The sequence below is a fragment of the Palaemon carinicauda genome, chromosome 11 (genome assembly GCF_036898095.1).
Source record: "Palaemon carinicauda isolate YSFRI2023 chromosome 11, ASM3689809v2, whole genome shotgun sequence".
Taxonomy (NCBI): domain Eukaryota; kingdom Metazoa; phylum Arthropoda; class Malacostraca; order Decapoda; family Palaemonidae; genus Palaemon; species Palaemon carinicauda.
This window is the reverse complement of record NC_090735.1, coordinates 7,918,100-7,936,949: the sequence shown is the minus strand read 5'-3', so window position 1 is coordinate 7,936,949 and position 18,850 is coordinate 7,918,100. Positions and strand designations below refer to the sequence as shown.

General features: G+C 38.2%; 1 protein-coding gene across 6 annotated transcripts in view; it reads left to right on the top strand.

Moving 5' to 3' along the window:
- LOC137649953 (inhibitor of nuclear factor kappa-B kinase subunit epsilon-like) overlaps nt 1-18,850 on the top strand; it is a 127,180-nt gene that overhangs the window by 74,479 nt on the left and 33,851 nt on the right. For 5 of the 6 annotated variants that reach the window (XM_068382924.1, XM_068382925.1, XM_068382923.1 and 2 more), the window contains 9 exons: nt 2,048-2,177; nt 2,510-2,691; nt 3,344-3,425; nt 4,531-4,717; nt 4,873-5,052; nt 7,154-7,359; nt 7,750-7,903; nt 9,922-10,141; nt 10,288-10,362. In XM_068382924.1, coding sequence (XP_068239025.1) covers nt 2,048-2,177; nt 2,510-2,691; nt 3,344-3,425; nt 4,531-4,717; nt 4,873-5,052; nt 7,154-7,359; nt 7,750-7,903; nt 9,922-10,141; nt 10,288-10,362 — 1,416 coding nt within the window. The remainder of the gene's footprint in view (nt 1-2,047; nt 2,178-2,509; nt 2,692-3,343; nt 3,426-4,530; nt 4,718-4,872; nt 5,053-7,153; nt 7,360-7,749; nt 7,904-9,921; nt 10,142-10,287; nt 10,363-18,850) is intronic. The other variant, XM_068382928.1, reaches the window with a different exon arrangement.

Below are 18,850 nucleotides of genomic sequence, written 5' to 3'. Positions count from 1 at the left end.
TGAATCAGGTGGTGGTAAACAAGTTCAGAGTATCTTTGAATAATGTAGAAGGATCATGATGGTAGCTCACTTTTGTTTACTGGTATGTGGTCTCAGTTGTTGGATTGCCCAATTATGTGTTTTTGTGGGCCTAATCTTCTCAGGCAACTGGTTTTGCAGGCCTTTTGCCTAAGTCCCCTTGTGGTTCATTTAACCATATGGAGACTGTCCAATATATTCTTTTGAGAAAAAAGGGTTCCAAGAAGCAGTCTATTAATAATTTGTATTCGAAACAGTAGTATGTGTCTTTTGATTGATGTAGGTCTGGGAATGGTTCAGTGACTAGGACAAGTTTGGATAATATTGTAAAGTTTAAGTATTACCTGTTTTAGAAGAAGAAACTCTACAATTTGGGTATTAAGAGTTTTTATGTAGGTTCCTGCTTTATACTATATCCAAGCATCGTTGGTTGGATTTGCCCTCTTCAGGTATTTTCGATGATGTGTTTTCTGTTCTTTTACTATAGAGGAATCTCCAGTTGTCAGGTCAGTTTATTGGAATTTGGATGTAGTATTGCAATATATAGAGTCAACATTTTGAGCTTTGGGAGGACTCCTCTTTAAGGATCATAAGGCTAAGACTTTTTGGTCTTACATGTATACAAACCTTTTGTCCTTTAGAATAGGAAATGTCGTCAGCTGAGTTGAAATGGCCATTTAAATTGTCAACTAGATAGTTAATGACATATGGTGAGAGTAGCCCCGCTCACTCTCCTGTCAAAGACACTTCACTTTAGTCTTTGCCCTATCCAAGACTGTTTACTCTTTGTCTCATATTTTTAATTTGAATGGTTGATTTTGTTTATGTGTTATTGAATTAACATAGTAGATTTGCAAATGAAAGATGGACACTGCATCATTGTATGGGTAATTTGGCGCTAGATCATCTTGTTCTGCACCTTAGGGGCATGATTTTGCTATTACAGTATTCCCTAATGCTGATCGTAGGTCAGTGCCTCTGTTAAAGGTGGGTTTATTGTTCGAGGAAAGGGAGGGTTAAGCCTTATTAGGTGTCATTTTTTGGCAATTCCCATGACTCTGTTAGAGAGACTGTCAAGGTCTTTATGCTTCTCTTTGAGTTTGCCAATTGCTGAAGCATCTGGGATATGCCCATGGTTTAGTTCCAGGGAATATACTTCAGGAGCAGGGAGAACTCTAATTGACATTGGGGAGTTTTTTCAAGGTTGGCAGAGTGTGAGGTTGTTGTTGCCCTTACTTAGGTCTTGCAAGTAGGTTCTCAATGTCATATGGAGGGAGCTGGTAGCCAAGGCTACTTCACCTATCCCCCAGTGCTATTGACCCTCGCAGCAACACCAGTGATATCGGCAAAGATCAGTACCAACAATGTCTATGACCAAAGTACCATTAACCTCAGCGGTGATCCCTGAAGTGCCTTGTAAGTCAAGAAAGTAACTAAGACAGCTTCCCTCCTGGTAAAGCGCTGAAGCCAGAAGGGCATAATAGGTTTCTGGGTTCGGTAAATCTGTGTCACCCCTTTTCCTATCCCCCTGCATTGGTGCCTGTCACTCTGAGCCTGTGGCTCCCACACTCCCTGTACCAAGAAAGTGATTTTCAATATTGTGGTTCCTGTAAATGCAACCACTGTGGTTTTCCTGCTTGAAGGAGCTTTGTCATCGATGGTTGTGTTTGTTCTGTCAATTTTTTTGGTTGTGGAATATGGGAAGAAATTTGGTAAGAGGTAGAAGTGAGTTCTGTCTCTCTCTCTCGTCTTCCCCTTCTGATTATGATTATGACAATTCTTCCAAGAAGGAAAATAAGTTGAAAAATAGTTATGTAATTCCATCTTACTGATTATATTGTGTATGTGTATAGACAGTTTGGGTAGGCACTTGGAAAATGGACAAAAAGTTTCATACTATAAGTGACACTATTCATTAACAGCTTGTCGGACTGTGAGCTATGATGTATAAGAAGAGTAAGTCTTTTTTATTTATGAAACATGATAATTGTATGTCTTTTTTAATTTTTTTCTTTTTCTGGACAAACAGCAAGAAGGTCGGGGGAAGGTGATCGTGATGGAATTATGTACAGGAGGATCGCTCTTCAACATTTTAGATGACCCTGAAAACAGTCATGGCCTTGAAGAAGGAGAGTTCATTCTAGTCCTTTCACATTTAGGTACAGTGCACTATAATAGGTTCATTTATTGCATGATGTAATAGGAAAAATTGATCACTATAACCTTAATTTCATGTTTAGTGTGAAATGTAGATCTAAGAAAAGTGCAAATTGAAATAAAAATTGAGACCTACAGCAAAACAAAATTGAATTGGATAGTAATTACTTTTTTCCTGTTTTCTCAAACTTTTATTGCTGGACCTGTGTAACCGTTTCAAACATTTTGGTCAAGTACCACTGCTGTAAAAAAGAAATATTGATCGAGAGAATAATTCACATTTCTAAAAGTTGTTATTAGTTAAGTTTTGAAGAATTTATTATTTTTGTTTCAGCTGCCGGAATGAAACATCTACGTGATAATAATCTGGTACACAGAGATTTGAAGCCCGGTAACATCATGAAATTTGCTGATGTTGATGGTTCGACAATTTATAAATTAACGGATTTTGGAGCGGCTCGAGAACTTCAGGATGATCAACAATTCATGTCTTTATATGGAACTGAAGAATACTTGGTAAGAGTTTGGGAAACTTACTATTGTTTTAATTGTACTTAACGATATTAACCAGAAAGATATATTTTGAAAGGACTTTTTTTCATTCTAAATATATTAGGAAAATTAATTTGTTCATATAATTTAGGGACCTCGTGAAGGTGGTTGTTCTCACCTTTTCATCTTCCTTTGGGTTTCTCCTCATTACTACTATAGTATTACTCCTGTTATTTCTGTTATTATTATTATTATTGTTATTATTATTATTATATATGATTTTCATTGATAATGTTTTTTTTATTATCGATATTATTTCTATTTTACAAGACTAACGTCAGTACTTCATGGCTAGTAAAATATCAAGAAAAAACAGAAAAACAAAGTTATTTTTTTTTACATAAAAGAGTTGTTATTGCCAAGTAGCTTATGCTGTGGTTGTAAGAGATATGTGCATCACTTACCAAATAACAGCAGAGGATAAATATGGTAGCTAATTCTGAATTATGTTAATTAATGGACATTTACTTTTTAGAATTTTTTTTTATGCAAATTTGAATAATGGACTCCTATACAGAACAGGATTTCTTTATAGATTAGGAAGCTTGTGTGTATTTTGTAAATAATGAAAATTTTTAAAAGCATGTTTTTCAACGTTATTTTTTCTCTTTCATAGCATCCTGATATGTATGAAAGGGCAGTTCTAAGGAAACCAGTGGGAAAGACTTTTGGTGCGCGGGTAGATTTATGGTCAATAGGTAAGTTTAATCTTACTTGTGAATTATTGCAATTAATTAATTTAATGAAACTGGCAAGTCCATATTTACTCTTTAGTGATAGGTGAAAATTTAACAAGTGTGAAGTTAGAAAAGCTAGACAGCTTGATAGGAAGAAAACAAAGGGAACATGCAAAAAGTAAGTGCCCAAGTGCGGTGGGAGCCAAGGGGGTGCTGCAGAGACATTTTAAAGTGTTTTTTTTTTTTTTGCTGAAAACCTTTTAATCAATCAAGAATATATTTATGCTGTACTTTGTCATAAAAAGGTTTGTTCTCTATTACATATAATATATATATATATATATATATATATATATATATATATATATATATATATTTTTTTTTTTTTTTTTTTTTCTTTTTTTTTGGGGGGGGGAATTGCAAGGTTTTGTGTTGCAAATTAGGTATGTTTTGAGATCTTGAAATTAAATTTTGTGCAATCTATGAGCCAGGAGTAGATTTATATCCATATCAGTCACAGTTATTATTGTCACACATGCATTGACTACTGATCTCAAAACCAACAAAATGTTCATCACAATTTTTTTGTAGATAGTTTAGAAAAAAATATCCTTCATCGTTTTCTTAACCAACACTAATAAATTTTCTCTAAAGTCCCTGGCCCTTTTTGGGGACGTCTTACTTAACTCTCTTCACACAAAAAGCTATTAGCGCTAAGAATTTAATTTGAAAATATTGTCACATAGGTGAATATATTCCTTTCCATCGATATACTGTATAGCTTTATATATTTTTAAAATTTATTTGCATAAATGATAAAAGAAAGTGAAGATTACTGGATATAGATCATGGTATTAGGAGTTAAATTAATTAAAAATACTCAGATGTACAATACTTCTTAAGGGATTCAAAGATTAATATTTAGGTTCTTTGAATATTATAATCCTTTGCTTTCATTTTATGATCAGTATGACTGTTATGCTGGTTGGCTCATTGAATGTAAGGTATAAGTGAATGTAGGATATGTCTTTTAAATGACAGAATGGTAAGTGGAAATCTCACCGCTGAAATAAAAATGACTTGCAGTTCACTAATATGTATTGCTACTTGTACCACCATCTACCAGGTGTAACGCTGTACCACGTAGCTACCGGTCAGCTTCCCTTTCGACCGTATGGAGGCCGCCGTAACAAAGAAACTATGTACCACATCACAACAGAAAAGGAGCCTGGTGTTATATCTGGTGTACAGACAACAGAGAACGGACCAATAGAATGGTGTACAGAGCTTCCTGAAACATGTCAAGTTAGTTTGTAAGTATATTTTTCATTTCATAAAATGAAGAAATATTTTAGCATTGACTTTGGTTATAATACTGTAATATGGTATTTGTAATTGTTTACATTGTACTTACATTTATATTGCTTTAATGTGAAATTTTTTTTTATATCTTTGTTAAATATTTCAGGGGATTGAGGAAATTGGTGACTCCTTTGTTAGCTGGTCTTTTGGAAGTAGATCCCCAAAGGATGTGGAACTTTGAGAGATTTTTCCAAGAAGTCACTATGATTCTCAGTAGGAAAATAGCACATGTTTTCTATGTGAACAGAGTTCAGCCACTTACAGTATATATGGATCCCTCACACAGGTATGTACAGTATCTTTATTTGTTAATTTATTTACTTTACTATTTTATTTTAGAAATTTAAACTTTTGCCATTCTTGAAAATTACAGTATATACAAGTCATGTTACCTTAAATTTTTGTAGGTGCTATAGTTAGAAAAAATAGATTAATGGGAAGGAGAGTTATAGTACTTCGCACTCCCCAAGAGAGATTAGTTCACCAAGCGTTCATCTGGGCTCCACATGGTACTAGAAGAGTTGGAAGACCCAGGCCTACATGGCTGAGGACAATGAAGCATGAAGTAGATGATGAATGGAGAAGTATTTGATTAAAAGCTCATGATAGAGATGACTGGCGAAAGCTAACCGAAGCCCTTTGCGTCAGTAGGTGTAGGAGATAATGATGATGATGTATATTCGTGTATCCCTCTCAGTCACACAACTTTATTCACAGCAACCACTGGTCCGATGGAGCAAAGGTTTATTGTTCCCCCCATATCCCTGCTATGAGAATAGCTGGAAAGTTTCTTTTATGGATGAGTGCCACTGAAATGGAATTCGCACAGACTCAATATCTTATAATCTTTAGCTAGATTAGGTCTTACCTGGACAAATGTGAGTAGGCATTGACAATTACTTCCCTGAGTCAAAAGGATATACAGTATTGCTTTTAGAGATTGGATATCTGTAGCCGTTAGTCATTTGTAATTACTCACGTAAGTCCTTGTTAGAACGAAGTAATGAGTTCCCCTATCTGCTGCTAGTAAGGCCAGGATAAAGGGAGGAGTTGTGATGTTCAAGGAATTAGACATTAAGGGCTTAGCCACAGACAGAAAGATTTAAGGAAAAGATAGGCCCGGCGATCAATGAGTGAACGAAAAGCTTCCTTATCATCTTTGGGGAGGCCAAGGCCAGCAAGAATACTATCAGATTGTTAAGGTCAAGGATATGTTCCAAACAAAGAGTGTCATATTGGTATCTGGACAGGTTTAACCGAACTGTGTCATTAGGTCTTTAAGGTCCCTGCCACTGCCAGTGTATAAACCCTTGTCGTTAAGACTCTGGCAAATGCTGACTTGTATGCCTTGACGTCTGAGATGGATAAATAGAACTCTCTCCATAAGAAGAGGAAGAGTTCTCTTAACACAAAAGTTGGCGAAGCCATAGGTTAGACTTCGATTTATGTGTAGACAAGGAAAAAATTAGCAGTAACCAGAGAAAGGACACAATAAATGTCTAGCAGTAGTATCTTAACATGTAGCTGGTGCCTTGGCCCTCCTGTTTTAAAGGAGGCGATACCATTAAAGATCTAGAGCCATTATTATATACTGCATTGTATACATATTTTTATTTTTGGATATCATTGTTTCTAGGTCATTTTAAACCCTAAAGGCATTCAGAAAGATACTGCTTGCTATGTTCCTTGTCTAGCACACTTGTCAACAGTATTTTTGCTGCTTGCTGCATTTCTATCCTTTTCGTTTTTTCCCATTTTACTGTCCAACTTCTTCAACCCTACCCAGTTTCAATTTTCAGTTTTCATTTAAGAACAAAGCTTTCAGATGGGCCCTGTGAGTCAGGCAATGCTACAGCCCCCTCTTAAATTACTCAATGAAAGATATTAGATATACTATTTAAAATTTTATAATGGATTTTAAATTGTAAGCTTCGATGTAAATTCTAAAGTTATAACATCCAAGGAGGAGTGTAAGGGATAAAATTGTTTGAATTAAATTAATGACATTTAAATCAGTTAACTGTGTTTTGGAATGCATCGGTAACAAAATAAGTTTTACCGAGCAGCATCCCAGATAGTTGGAGGACTAGGTTGTACGAGGCTATAAAGTTTCTAAGCAAATTCTTGGGCCCTGTGAACTGATCCTATGGGGATTAGGAATTAATCAGTTGTAGAACTTTACTTTCAAGTGTATATTTATGCAGTAAGATCATTTCATTGCTTAATGCATATTTGAATAATAATGCAAAGAAATATTATTGTTATGCTGATGGGAATTAGGATGTATTTTAAGCTCTTTTTTTTTTTTCAATTTTATTCTTTTTGTAGTTTTCTACATAGATTCGTTTTGAAATAATTTCCATTTTGGCAATTTTCTTTCTTTCCAGATATGAGGAACTACAGTACTTAATTTGTGAACAAACTGATATGAATCCTACCAATCAACTAATTCTCTTTGATAATAAGCACTTGTATGATTTAGTAGACTCGGAACAGCCGGCATCTTCATATCCATCTACCACTCCACGAACACCTTTAGCTCTGTTTTCTAAACAAGATGATGACATAAGTCTCACCCTCCCGGAAACACCAGGTAGTACCATTTACAGTACAAATACAATAACTTATTGTATTAAATTTATAACTCTTAAGGTAGAAGCATAAATTTTGTAACAAAGATAACAAGGAAACTTATAAGAACATAATATTCTAGTCTTTCTTGTTTCCAGTTCTAAGGGTTTTAGAATGCCGTTTAATTTTATATTAACTCTTCAAAATGGTAGTCCAAATATATTAAAGTTGGCTCTTTATTATATGTGCCTAATAATTAGTGATCAGTAAATCTGTGTGAATCTCATTATATGAATTATTAGTTAGTACCGCTATAGTGTTTTCTGTCAACAAGAAGCTGTATTTTGCAAGCTAATCATTCATAGTTGATGAAATGAAGAATCATGTAATTTTGTGTTTTCTTCTGTTGCAGCTGCAAAATTTGGTAGTTTCCCAGCTTTGGTGAGTGTAGAACATGATGCTGCCGTTGGAAAGTCCATGTGCTCAGCTGGTCATGCAATCAAGCGCAAGATAGATTATTTCTCAAAATGTGTTCATTTGACAGAATATAGCGTGCTTATGTTTATGTAAGTATTTTGTTTATATGTTTGGTTCTCGCTGAATTAATTGGGATATTCTTCATCAGCAGAGTTAGTTTTATCTTTAATATTTAAACATTATAAATAGGTGAATCACATTTTTTAAGGTGACAATAATTATAGATGTCAAAATCATTTCAAATTGGGGTATTTATTACTTACGGTATTTAACACAGATTTTTTACCCAAACCCCCTCAACTGTTATCTTTGATGCTTGGTAGGTAAGTTCAGCCAAATTTAATGAAAATCCACATACACGGTACCTAGACTTGTATAATTTTTAAAAAAATCTAGTTTTTCAAATTTATAAAGTTATATATCATCAGATATTTCTTTTGATTTTGAGCAATGTTTGAGGGAGGAAATTTATATTGACAAAGTCATAATTTTTACAAGTAAACTTAGTCCTTATTTAAAAGGTCAGAACAAACTCATAGATCATCTTATGTACATACTAAAGGTACATACTGTACTAATTGAAAACTCTTCAAGGACAACTTAAAAGGCCAGTTGGCATATTAGGGGATATGTCGAGGACAGTTCCATACCTTAAGAATTAGGTCTTGAAATGGCTGGATGTAAACAAAGAATATTTTAGTAAAGGAAGGATCTTAAATCATGAATTTATGTAAATTAATTTGAAAGTAGTTACTGATGCTCATCTCAGAGTATTGCAATTCATTTCTGGAGAGGAGTCAGTCCACCTTAGTCTGTCAAGTTTATCATCATCATTAGTAATTTTTCATTAGATATTCTCTTTTTGGAGATAAATGGAAAGTGAATTCTGTTTTCTCTTGTCTTGAGCACATTTGAATAGTGTTACTTTGTGGACTTTCTTGCCCTTATTTGTGAGTGCAATAAATTTATTGAGGCAACCTTGGCACAACCTTTAGGTAGGATCTCGGTCTTTGATCAGTACTTCGGTGCGCCTCAAAGGTCAAGGCCTTCTTTGGAGCTGCCAAGATTGGATCTTGCTAGTTTACCCCCTTGATGAGGTTGATAATCATTTGTGGATCTGAGAACACTCAAGCTTCTACTCAGTCAAACAAGATCCTACCCTTCACTCTCTTAAGGCAGTGAAGGTCTATGTGCCAGAAGTGTCATCACCTCCTCAGGTTGACTCATCAGTGTGCACACATCCTTTATTTCCCCGCAGTTTTCTGCCATTGCCACCTTCTAAGCTGTCTCATGGCTTGACCAGTGGTCTCACGGACGACAGGTTTATTGGCCATGAATCTTTGGAGAGGTACAGGAATCTTGCTCTTTTGGTGGAAAGGAAGTGACCGTGTCACACTGGTTGGAGAACCATTGGGGTAACTGGGTTTTGAAGAGGAGGGATGCTTAGGTTTCCCCAATCAAATCAAGTTGGACTTTTGGTTTTACTCCCTCAAGCAATAGGCTGTGAAGGTTGTTTGACATTTCCAAACTCATCCCTTCAACACCTATCTGGGAGCAAGATTCCTCTTGAAGACTGAGGCAAGACCTATCCCCCTGACTTCATGCGCTTTAGTCAGAGTTGGTACCTTAACCCTCTCATCAGTAAAGGCATATGCTGTACGGATCATGTCATGAAGCCAGAAAAAGACTATTCTTCAGTACCTTAGTGCTAAAGAGCTTGAGATGTTGAGTACTCTTTGTACGGGCTCTGTTGCGATCACTAGGAGAGCTCCACACTCCACCAAAGCCTGAAAAACACACACTCTTGGGACTGAGCCTGAGGTGTATGCACGGAAGGCTTGAAGGGAAGTGTCAGACTGAAGGGTGGGTGCTGCTACTTTCCCACCTGCACCACCTGTTGTTAACGAATTCAATGGCCATTCCAATTTTTGCTGAAGACTCTCCTTATTGTAAAGAACTTGGTTTTTTATAACTAGGAAAAATACAAGTTGCTTTTAAAACTTTTTATATTTGTAATAAATATAGATAAATTTTGGGCATGTATTTGTTATATGTTACCATACTTTCATTTCTAAGATCTAAAATGTTTTTTTCTTCCCATTTCTAGAGAAGTGATGATCCAGGAACTTACAAAATTGCAGAATCGTATGGGTCATGTTCAAGCCCTGACATCTGCCATTAGTGACCGTTTTAGTCAGTTAGTTGCAAACCATCGAAGATTTCTCATGCTTACCCAGATGTGCGGTGGTAACCAGGAATCTACTACACAACCACTCCGTGAACGTCTAGAAGATCTTGTTAATAATAAAGTAGATGCTGAGAAATCTGTAAGTGTCTCCTAAACTCTTTTATTTCTGCATGAATATCTTCTTTATTAGACTCAAGTCTTTATTACCATACTTTATTACATTAGGTCATATTTTTGAGAAACTGAATTGTCATTTGTTGTTCAATTGTATTGATAACATCTCAGGAGCCTTCGGCACAACAGCAAGCCATTGACAGACTAGAAGAACTGGTGAATATGACATCTGAAGTTGACAAGGTGGTGAGTGAAAAGATTTTATTCTACTTTGACAAATGTGCACCAACACAGGATGCACATTGAACTGTATATAACCTGTGTGGCTTTTTAGCAATGAAGAGTAAAGCATTTGATATGCATGTTTTGATTTTTTGTACATTAGTTCTTTAGTTGTTTTTTTTTGCAGCTCAACTGACATTTCTGGTCGTAAATCAGCTTATAACATTCATTAATCAAATGGGAATGCAGGGTTTAGCTCTGAAGATGCTAATTGTCATTTTCAGTAACTGTGAAGAATTGTTGGGTTCTGTGAGATCTATGTGCTAAGCTAAGCGAGTCCGTTGTGTAGTTTTAATTCTCCCGTATTTTTTAAGGATAAGTGTTAGAAAATATGGATTCTAACAAAACTACAAACTATTACTGTACTTAAACTAAGCTTTGTTCTGTTGATCTTGCAGGCAAAAATAGCTTAGTAGTTAGTTGAGGCATCCCTTAACTTGGCAATGTTCCCTCTCTCACTCACCAAAACCTACAGTATCTATATTTTACTGATAATTTAGGCAGATATATCGATGCAGATCTACTACCAACTAGTATCTGTTTTGGCAATGTATTTCTCGGAACTAATGTTGCCAAATTTTTTCTGTTCGTGTTTTATTGGGGGGTGAGTTTGTCATCCTATGTATGGTACTGTGTCCGTATATTTATGGTGTAATGTATCTTTACAACCAATATTTTTGAGTACTGTAGATCAGTCAGCTGTTATCAATTGCTTTTCGTTTTTAATAATACCCGATTAATTGTTACAATAGTGTATTAGAGTTTTTGTGTTTCATTTTCTGTTTATTGTGCTGTATATATCCGCGGCTTCTAACAAAGGTGTTGCAGTTCTTTGCAAGATCTCTGTTATGTTTCTGTTATTCCTATATTCTAACTATTACAAAAGTGTTACAAACCCCTTGACATGATGAACAGATCTCACTGGATATTGGATTAATATTTTTCGGTGCAATGCTGTTATTCTGCAGTTTTAGTTTCTCTCTTTGTCATATTAAAGTCTTATGTTCTTTTCTCATGGGGGGGAATATGTGTTACGAATGTGATCTCTGACCCGTTGGTTAGTTTGATGGATTTGAACACTTTCACTTTCTGAAAGAAGAAAGGAAAATTCAATCTTTGTCAAGGATGACGTGATATCTCTAGCTGTAGATTCATCTGTTCTTATGATTCCTTGCTCAGATCCAATATTGCACCCTAAAGTTCCACAATTAATAAAACTTAAATAACTGGTTGCTTTGGCTCCCTGTTATTTCTCGGCCTCTGTTTTGGGGTCTAATAAATTTACGTCGGTACACATGCATCAAGAGATGGCAATTATGAATGTGCAGTGGTAATGACTTTATCATTATTCAGTCTTAGTTTTTATAAGAAGGCACTTCTATTGTAACATTTTGATGATAGGTTCAACCCCAGGTGTCTTGGTATGAGCTTATTGGAAGAAACCTCTGAAGTTTCAGCAAAGTTTAGCCTAAGATTGTGTAGAAAAGTATATATTTGACTGTCCTTGGTGCCCTTGTCAGTAGAACTTATCTTTAGTACTGTTCCAAATTACTAAATCAGAGGACATTAGGGGTTCTTAAACTTTTAGGGAACTTCTTCTTGTGTTCTTTGCACTGTGCATTGTAAGCCATAGTACTTGAACTATACTTAAAAAATACATATCAAAGCTACAAAAAGAAATCTCCAATTTTGATATAGTTGAATAGCATTTGAAATGAAAACTCTGTGTTTTTTTTTTTTTTAGCAAAAAGCATACATCTGATATGGTCACTAGCAATGTGTAAACTGAAATAGGTTCTCCAAGCAGTACTCATTGTCATACACTTATATAAAGACAATACAATTCTATGAATTTAGAAGAAAATGGGAAATTTAAAATATTTAGGATAAACATCAACAATTTGCTAGCTTCAAGTGAGGAGTTGTATAAACCTCAGGAATGATACATGGAAATAATCAAAGGTTCTCAGTAGCATCATTATGCAATCAGCCTTAATGTAATCTATATTTTACAACCTTTCACTTTTGTTTCTTCATACTGTCTTTCTAACTTCCTTAAATTTGATTCAAGTTTTCCTTTCTCCCTTTTAACGAATTTATTTAGTGCCAGCACTACGAGATTAAAATTTTCACTTCATAGTCTGCTTAAATTAATGATATATCAGAAATAAGGGTAATGAAAATTTGCCGAAACATTGCCTAAAATACTTGCCAATAATTTTTTTCTCTCCAAAATATCTGTTTTGTTTGAAATAAAATAGTATTACGGTACTGTTCTATTTACAGGAAAAACTATATTTATCTAGAAGTACCTGTCAGTTGATTGCAAACCTTTCCCTTTTTAGGGCCATTCAAGGCTCATAGAAAGACCCTTCAGCCTATCAACTGTATTTCTTTCTTGCTATTACTTTTTATCTATGTTTTGTTTTTCCACCCAGTTCTCCAGTTTCTTGAACTATTTTATATTCTTAATTTTCAGTTTATTTTAAAAACAAATCTTTTGGGAGAGCCCAAACAGGGTCAATGTGACCTGTTGCTTTATAAACTACAGTACTCTCCTTTATGATGAACAGATTGGTTACAAACTGTGTACCTGTAAAGCTGTAATATAAAACTAACAAACTAATCAAGTGAGAGAGGTTGCATGCTCTTTTACAGATATACATTCCTATTATCATTAATTCCTATTTTGAGATTTCAGAGCTTGGTCTCTTCATATGGCTCCCAAAATAAAGTTTTTTTGTAAAAAGCCATTTGTGAAACATCCAGCTTTACTTTTTGTATGCCCTCAAGGTTTGGTGCAGGTTATATTTGATTACCATTCAGTACTCCCTGATGATTAAAGTACAGGACATATGGTAGTGGAGCTGGTGTTCAATGGAATGGGGTTATCGAAATGTATACCTTGCAATGTACTTTGAAAAAACTAAATTATCTATAGATAGTTTTTCCATTGTAACATTTACACTTATGGTATATAACAATCTGTGTTTTTTCAATATTTAACTTAGCCGGTGATTATATAGCTGCAGCTCTGTTGCCCGACAGACAACTCTACGGTAAAAACTCGCCAGCGATCGCTACACAGGTTGCGGGTGTGCCCAACAGCGCCATCTGTCGTCCAGATACCCAGTACTCAATGTAAACAAAGACTCAATTTTCTCTCTGTCGAGCTATCGACAAGACGTACTTACTCGCTGTTGCTAAACTGGAGTTTTTCACATCTATTTGGTGAAGTACTATATTCTAGTTTTGAGCTTTCGCTATGCAGGTGTTTTATCTTCATCTTAAATCTTGAACTTGTTTTGGATAGATTTAATTATGGTGACAAAGAGAGTATGGACTTTCTTTCACTTTTAAATGGCCGACCCTTCCCTTAGACGGAAGTGTGTTTAGGCTTTTAGTAATTATCTTATCACGTTAGAAATTATTTATAGATTTTCCTCTATATATTTTATATCTCTCAGCCTTTATTAGGCCTCTTCGATTATCTTTCCATTTATTATAAACATATAAAAATAAATTTTAATGTTTTGTTTATATGCGACCTTTCCTGGGAGTAGGCGGTCCTAACTTGGAAACCGAAGTTAATCAACGTTGAGCCCTTTATATCGTAATTAGCTTTTAAAGAGCTAAGGATTTAAAACTTTTTAAATGTAATATTTTATGAAAGAATTTCTTTGATAGTCTTCGTACTGTTTTCAAAGATGGACTAACGTTTAGTTTATTTATGCTACGCAGTTGTTGACGTTCAGGACGTTCAACATGCGCTCTATCGTTACGATAGAGAGAGAGTGTATCACGGTTTCACTTTGCAGTAAGAGTAAATCGATTCTGACGTTTTGTTCATTCTTTCTTAGCTTAAATGTTTTAAATTCTATTTTAAAGGAACTTTTTATTTGTAAAACCTTTCAGTTTTTTCCTTTAGTCAAATAACATGTTTTTTTGACGAAATATAATTGGGCTCTTCTCTTAGGTGCGAAATCAAGAGAGAAAGAGAGAGAGAGATAAAGACGGAGGGAGAGAGAGGAGAGAAAACGTTCCGTTCAAGCGGGTAACGTTGTTCTCGAGTTACTCTCGTCCCTAGTCTCTGTATGGGGAGGAAGGATAAAACGTTTTTAGTTTTTTATTCTCGTCCCCAGGCTATGTGCGGTGAGAGATTGAAAACGTAGTTTATATGAACTAGTGTTTAGTCTCTTCCCCAGCCACTGATTATTTTATCTTAAAATGTTTTCTGTTTTTTGCTGGTATTAATGAGCTTGCATTATACGACTGATTTCGCAATTACTACCTTTTAAGGAAGGGTAGAATTGCGTGTTTCAGGTAGAAATCAGTAAAAGTTTCGATTTCAGTGAAATAAGTGCAAAACAGAAAATCGAAGTGATAAAGTGATATGCGCAAAGTGTTACAGTGTTGCGTCCGAGGGTTCGTCTGTTCGTGCCTGTCGTTCACCTAGTCCGGGACCTCTTGCATGCTCCCAAGCCCAGGGGAGAAGTAATGTCAAACGACTTATGGGTTCGAGAGGCCTTGATCAACGAACAGACGTTTTCCCTCTATGGTATCGGGTGTATCTTACCAAGATCTCCCCTACCATAAGACGAGAGAGACGTTGTTTCTCCTCGTCATCCGAAGGCTTTTCGCATAAGAAACCTGTCACAAGGTTTCGAAGCCCTTAAGCGAAAGTCAGTCCTTTCAGGACAGGTCCAGCATCCTAGTTACAACCATTAGGACAGCTCTGACCCTATGCAGTCATCGGATAACTGCTCGCCGCCTAACAAAAGCGTAACACAGACTCCGAGAGTCTTTTTTTGTTGGCAAAGTGTTGCGGTCACAGACGTTACCCTCGTCTCTTACCACAACCATTTCCGTTGATCCTTAATGGGTTGTATGGCAAGACATGCAGTATATGCTTGCCTCCCTTATGGATGACTATTCTGCCGATTAGTCCGTTGAGTCTAGCCGTTTATCTCATCGATATCCTGGCTTTCAGCCAACCTAACGTTCCTTTGTGCTTACTGTTGACGTTGGCGTAGCTTAGTCACGTCAGTCAGGTTGTTTAGAACCACACTCGATGCGGTCTCGTGTGGTTTTTCAGCCGCATTTGGACGTTAGGCCACTTGCTGATGCTCCTGTTGACGTTCAAGACGTTCACTAACAATCGGAGTTGACTTGTTTTGACGCTGTGCGTCAACCTCCGCATTCTAGAGTTGTTTTGACTGCTCAGTCTAGGCAGTCAAAGCAGTCTCGAGTGGACGCTGTGCGTCCTCACACACCTGTTGTGGTTGACAGTTCAGTTGTTGACAGTTCACAGACTGTCAAGCAGTTACATGACGTTGCGTTCTGGTCCGCTACTAATGCACCAGTGAGTGTGGACTCTGCTTGTAAAGCATTGCCACCACGGTAGGTCTCTCCCTTGCTTGAGACTCAGCTTTTATCAGACAAGGTTTCTGTAGATGAGGAAGTTGCTGTTCCCCCTCCTACTGATATTCCCTTGAGGACTCTGTCAGATGGAGAGGAGCCTAAGCTGCTTAGCCCCCTATGGACTTTAATTAAATCATGATGATTTTTTTTTAAGGATCTTTGTCCGGATCTTTTTGTAACTGCTGCTCCTCGTTCGCCTAAACGTCAGAGCTTACACTAGGCCTAGCTACTTCGAAGCCGTTGTTTTTAAGCTAGTGCTCTCTCGCTCTCCTAGAGAGCTTTACGTTGGCTAGGCGACTGGTTTTTCACCAGGAGGAGTTTGGGGGATACAGCCTTTGCTTTCCCTTCTTTTAAACTGGTTTATAGAGCGAGAGTCTGATATGACACGAGAGAAATTCTCGACTTGGGAGTTCATGCCTTTGCCCAGATAGACTTCTCAATTCTCGTAGACTCTCCCTGGCGCCTGGCCAGGAGACGCTCCAAGTTTCTACAGGTCAACTTCACAGCGAGCCTTTGAAGTTTTGCTGTACAATTATGTCATGCATAACTAGGCTTTCAGGGATGGTAAGCGGTACCTCCTCAGTCGCTAACCCCGTCTGTTGCCGCACCTGCTCCCGTAGACCCTAAATGGGCTTTGCTGCAAGACATGCAGTCCAAGCTTGCGTCCTTGATAGAGGACTTTAATGCGGAGAAGGTTGCTACCGAACCTTCTGGCCAACAACCTTCCAACCGGTCGGTTGTGCGCCCTGTTGACGCTGAGGTAACCTACTCGCGTCTGCCAGTTGAGGTGGTTCCTCCACCGATGCGACCCAGTGTGGGTTGCCAGCCGCACGTTGACGTTAAGCGACGCTCGGAGGTGGTTGTTGACGTTCAGGACGTTCAACAACCAGCAGAGGTGACTTGTTTTGACGCAGTGCGTCAACCTCAGCAACCCGGTAGGGTGTTGACTGCACAACCCAGACGGTCTAGACAGTCTCGGGTTGACGCTGTGCTTCCTCGCGCACCCATGGTTGTTGACAGTTCACAGACTGTGCAGCAGTTCCATGATGTTGCGTCCGGCTCCGTCACGCATGCACCAGTGCGACCGGACTCAGCGAGCCAGACGTTGCCCACTCCGTTGCCGTTTCCTCATCAGTTTTCGGATGAGGAACCCTCTGATGAGGACGTTGCTGAACAACAAGACGATCAGCCCCCAGAATAGATCAAGCCCTGCTATCCATCCAGAAGATGCTGAAGAAGGAACGCTGCTCAGTCAGGCTGTGGATGAGTCTGGTAGGGACGCTGTCATCCGTGGAACAATTTGTGTCACTAGGAAGACTACACCTCCGTCCTCTTCAATACCATCTAGCTTTTCACTGGAAAAAGGACAAGACGCTAGAAGCGGTCTCGATCCCGGTTTCCAAAAAGATAAGGTCTTGTCTGACTTGGTGGAAGGACAATATCGACCTAGAGAGGGTGTTCCCCTGGCTGTTCAGACTCCCAACCACGTTCTCTTCTCGGACGCATCGGACGTGGGCTGGGGCGCGACACTAGACGGTCGGGAATGCTCAGGACTGTGGAACTCGAGTCAGAGAAGCATGCATATCAACTGCAAGGAGCTGTTGGCAGTACATCTGGCCTTGAAAAGCTTCAAGTCTCTCCTTCGAGGCAAAGTGGTGGAAGTTAACTCGGACATCACCACGGCCTTGGCGTACATCTCCAAACAAGGAGGTACCCACTCACTGACGTTGTACGAGATCGCAAGGGACCTGCTCATCTGGTCAAAGGTCAAGACATCTCCCTAGTAACGAGGTTCATCCAAGGCGACTTGAACGTCATAGCAGATTGTCTCAGTCGGAAAGGGCAAGTAATTCCAACCGAATGGACCCTCCACAAGGATGTGTGCAAGAGACTTTGGGCCACTTGGGGTAAAACCATCCATAGATCTCTTTGCAACCTCGCTGACCAAGAGGCTTCCAATCTATTGCTCTCCAGTCCCGGACCCAGCAGCAATACATATAGATGCTTTCCTCCTAGATTGGTCACATCTGGATCTCTACGCATTCCCACCGTTCAAGATTGTCAACAAGGTACTGCAGAAGTTCGCCTCTCACGAAGGGACAAGGTTGACGTTAGTTGCTTCCCTCTGGCCCGCGAGAGAATGGTTCACCGAGATACTTCGATGGTTAGTAGACGTTCCCAGTAGTCTTCCTCTAAGGGTAGACCTTCTACGTCAGCCACACGTAAAGAAGGTACTCCAAAGCCTCCACGCTCTTCGTCTGACTGCCTTCAGACTATCGAAAGACTCTCGAGAGCTAGAGGCTTTTCGAAGGAAGCTGCCAGTGCGATTGCTAGAGCAAGGAGAGCGTCTTCCATTAGAGTCTACCAATCGAAGTGGGAAGTCTTCCGAGACTGGTGCAAGTCAGTTTCTGTATCCTCGACCAGTACCTCTGTAGCTCAAATAGCTGTTTTTCTCTTATACCTGAGAAAAGGACGATCCCTTTCAGCTCCCACTATCAAGGGCTACAGAAGCATGTTGGCATCGGTCTTCCGGCATAGAGGCTTAGATCTTTCCAAACATAAAGATCTGCAAGACCTCCTTAAGTCTTTTGAGACCACCAAGGAGCGTCGTTTGGCTACCCCTGGATGGAATTTAGACGTGGTACTAAGATTCTTCATGTCAGACAGGTTGGAGCCGTTACAATCAGCCTCCCTGAAAGATCTCACTCTTAAGACTTTTCCTGGTATGCTTAGCCTCGGCTAAAAGAGTCAGTGAGATTCATGCCTTCAGCAAGAACATCGGATTTTCGTCAGAAAAAGCCACTTGTTCGCTGCAACTTGGTTTTCTAGCCAAAAATGAGCTGCCTTCTCGGCCTTGGCCTAAATCTTTCGATATCCCCAGCTTATCGGAGATCGTAGGCAATGAACTAGAAAGAGTCTTATGCCCTGTTAGAGCTCTTAAGTTCTATTTAAAGCGTACTAAACCTTTACAAGGCCAATCTGAAGCTTTATGGTGTTCAGTTAAGAAACCATCCTTGCCTATGTCAAAGAA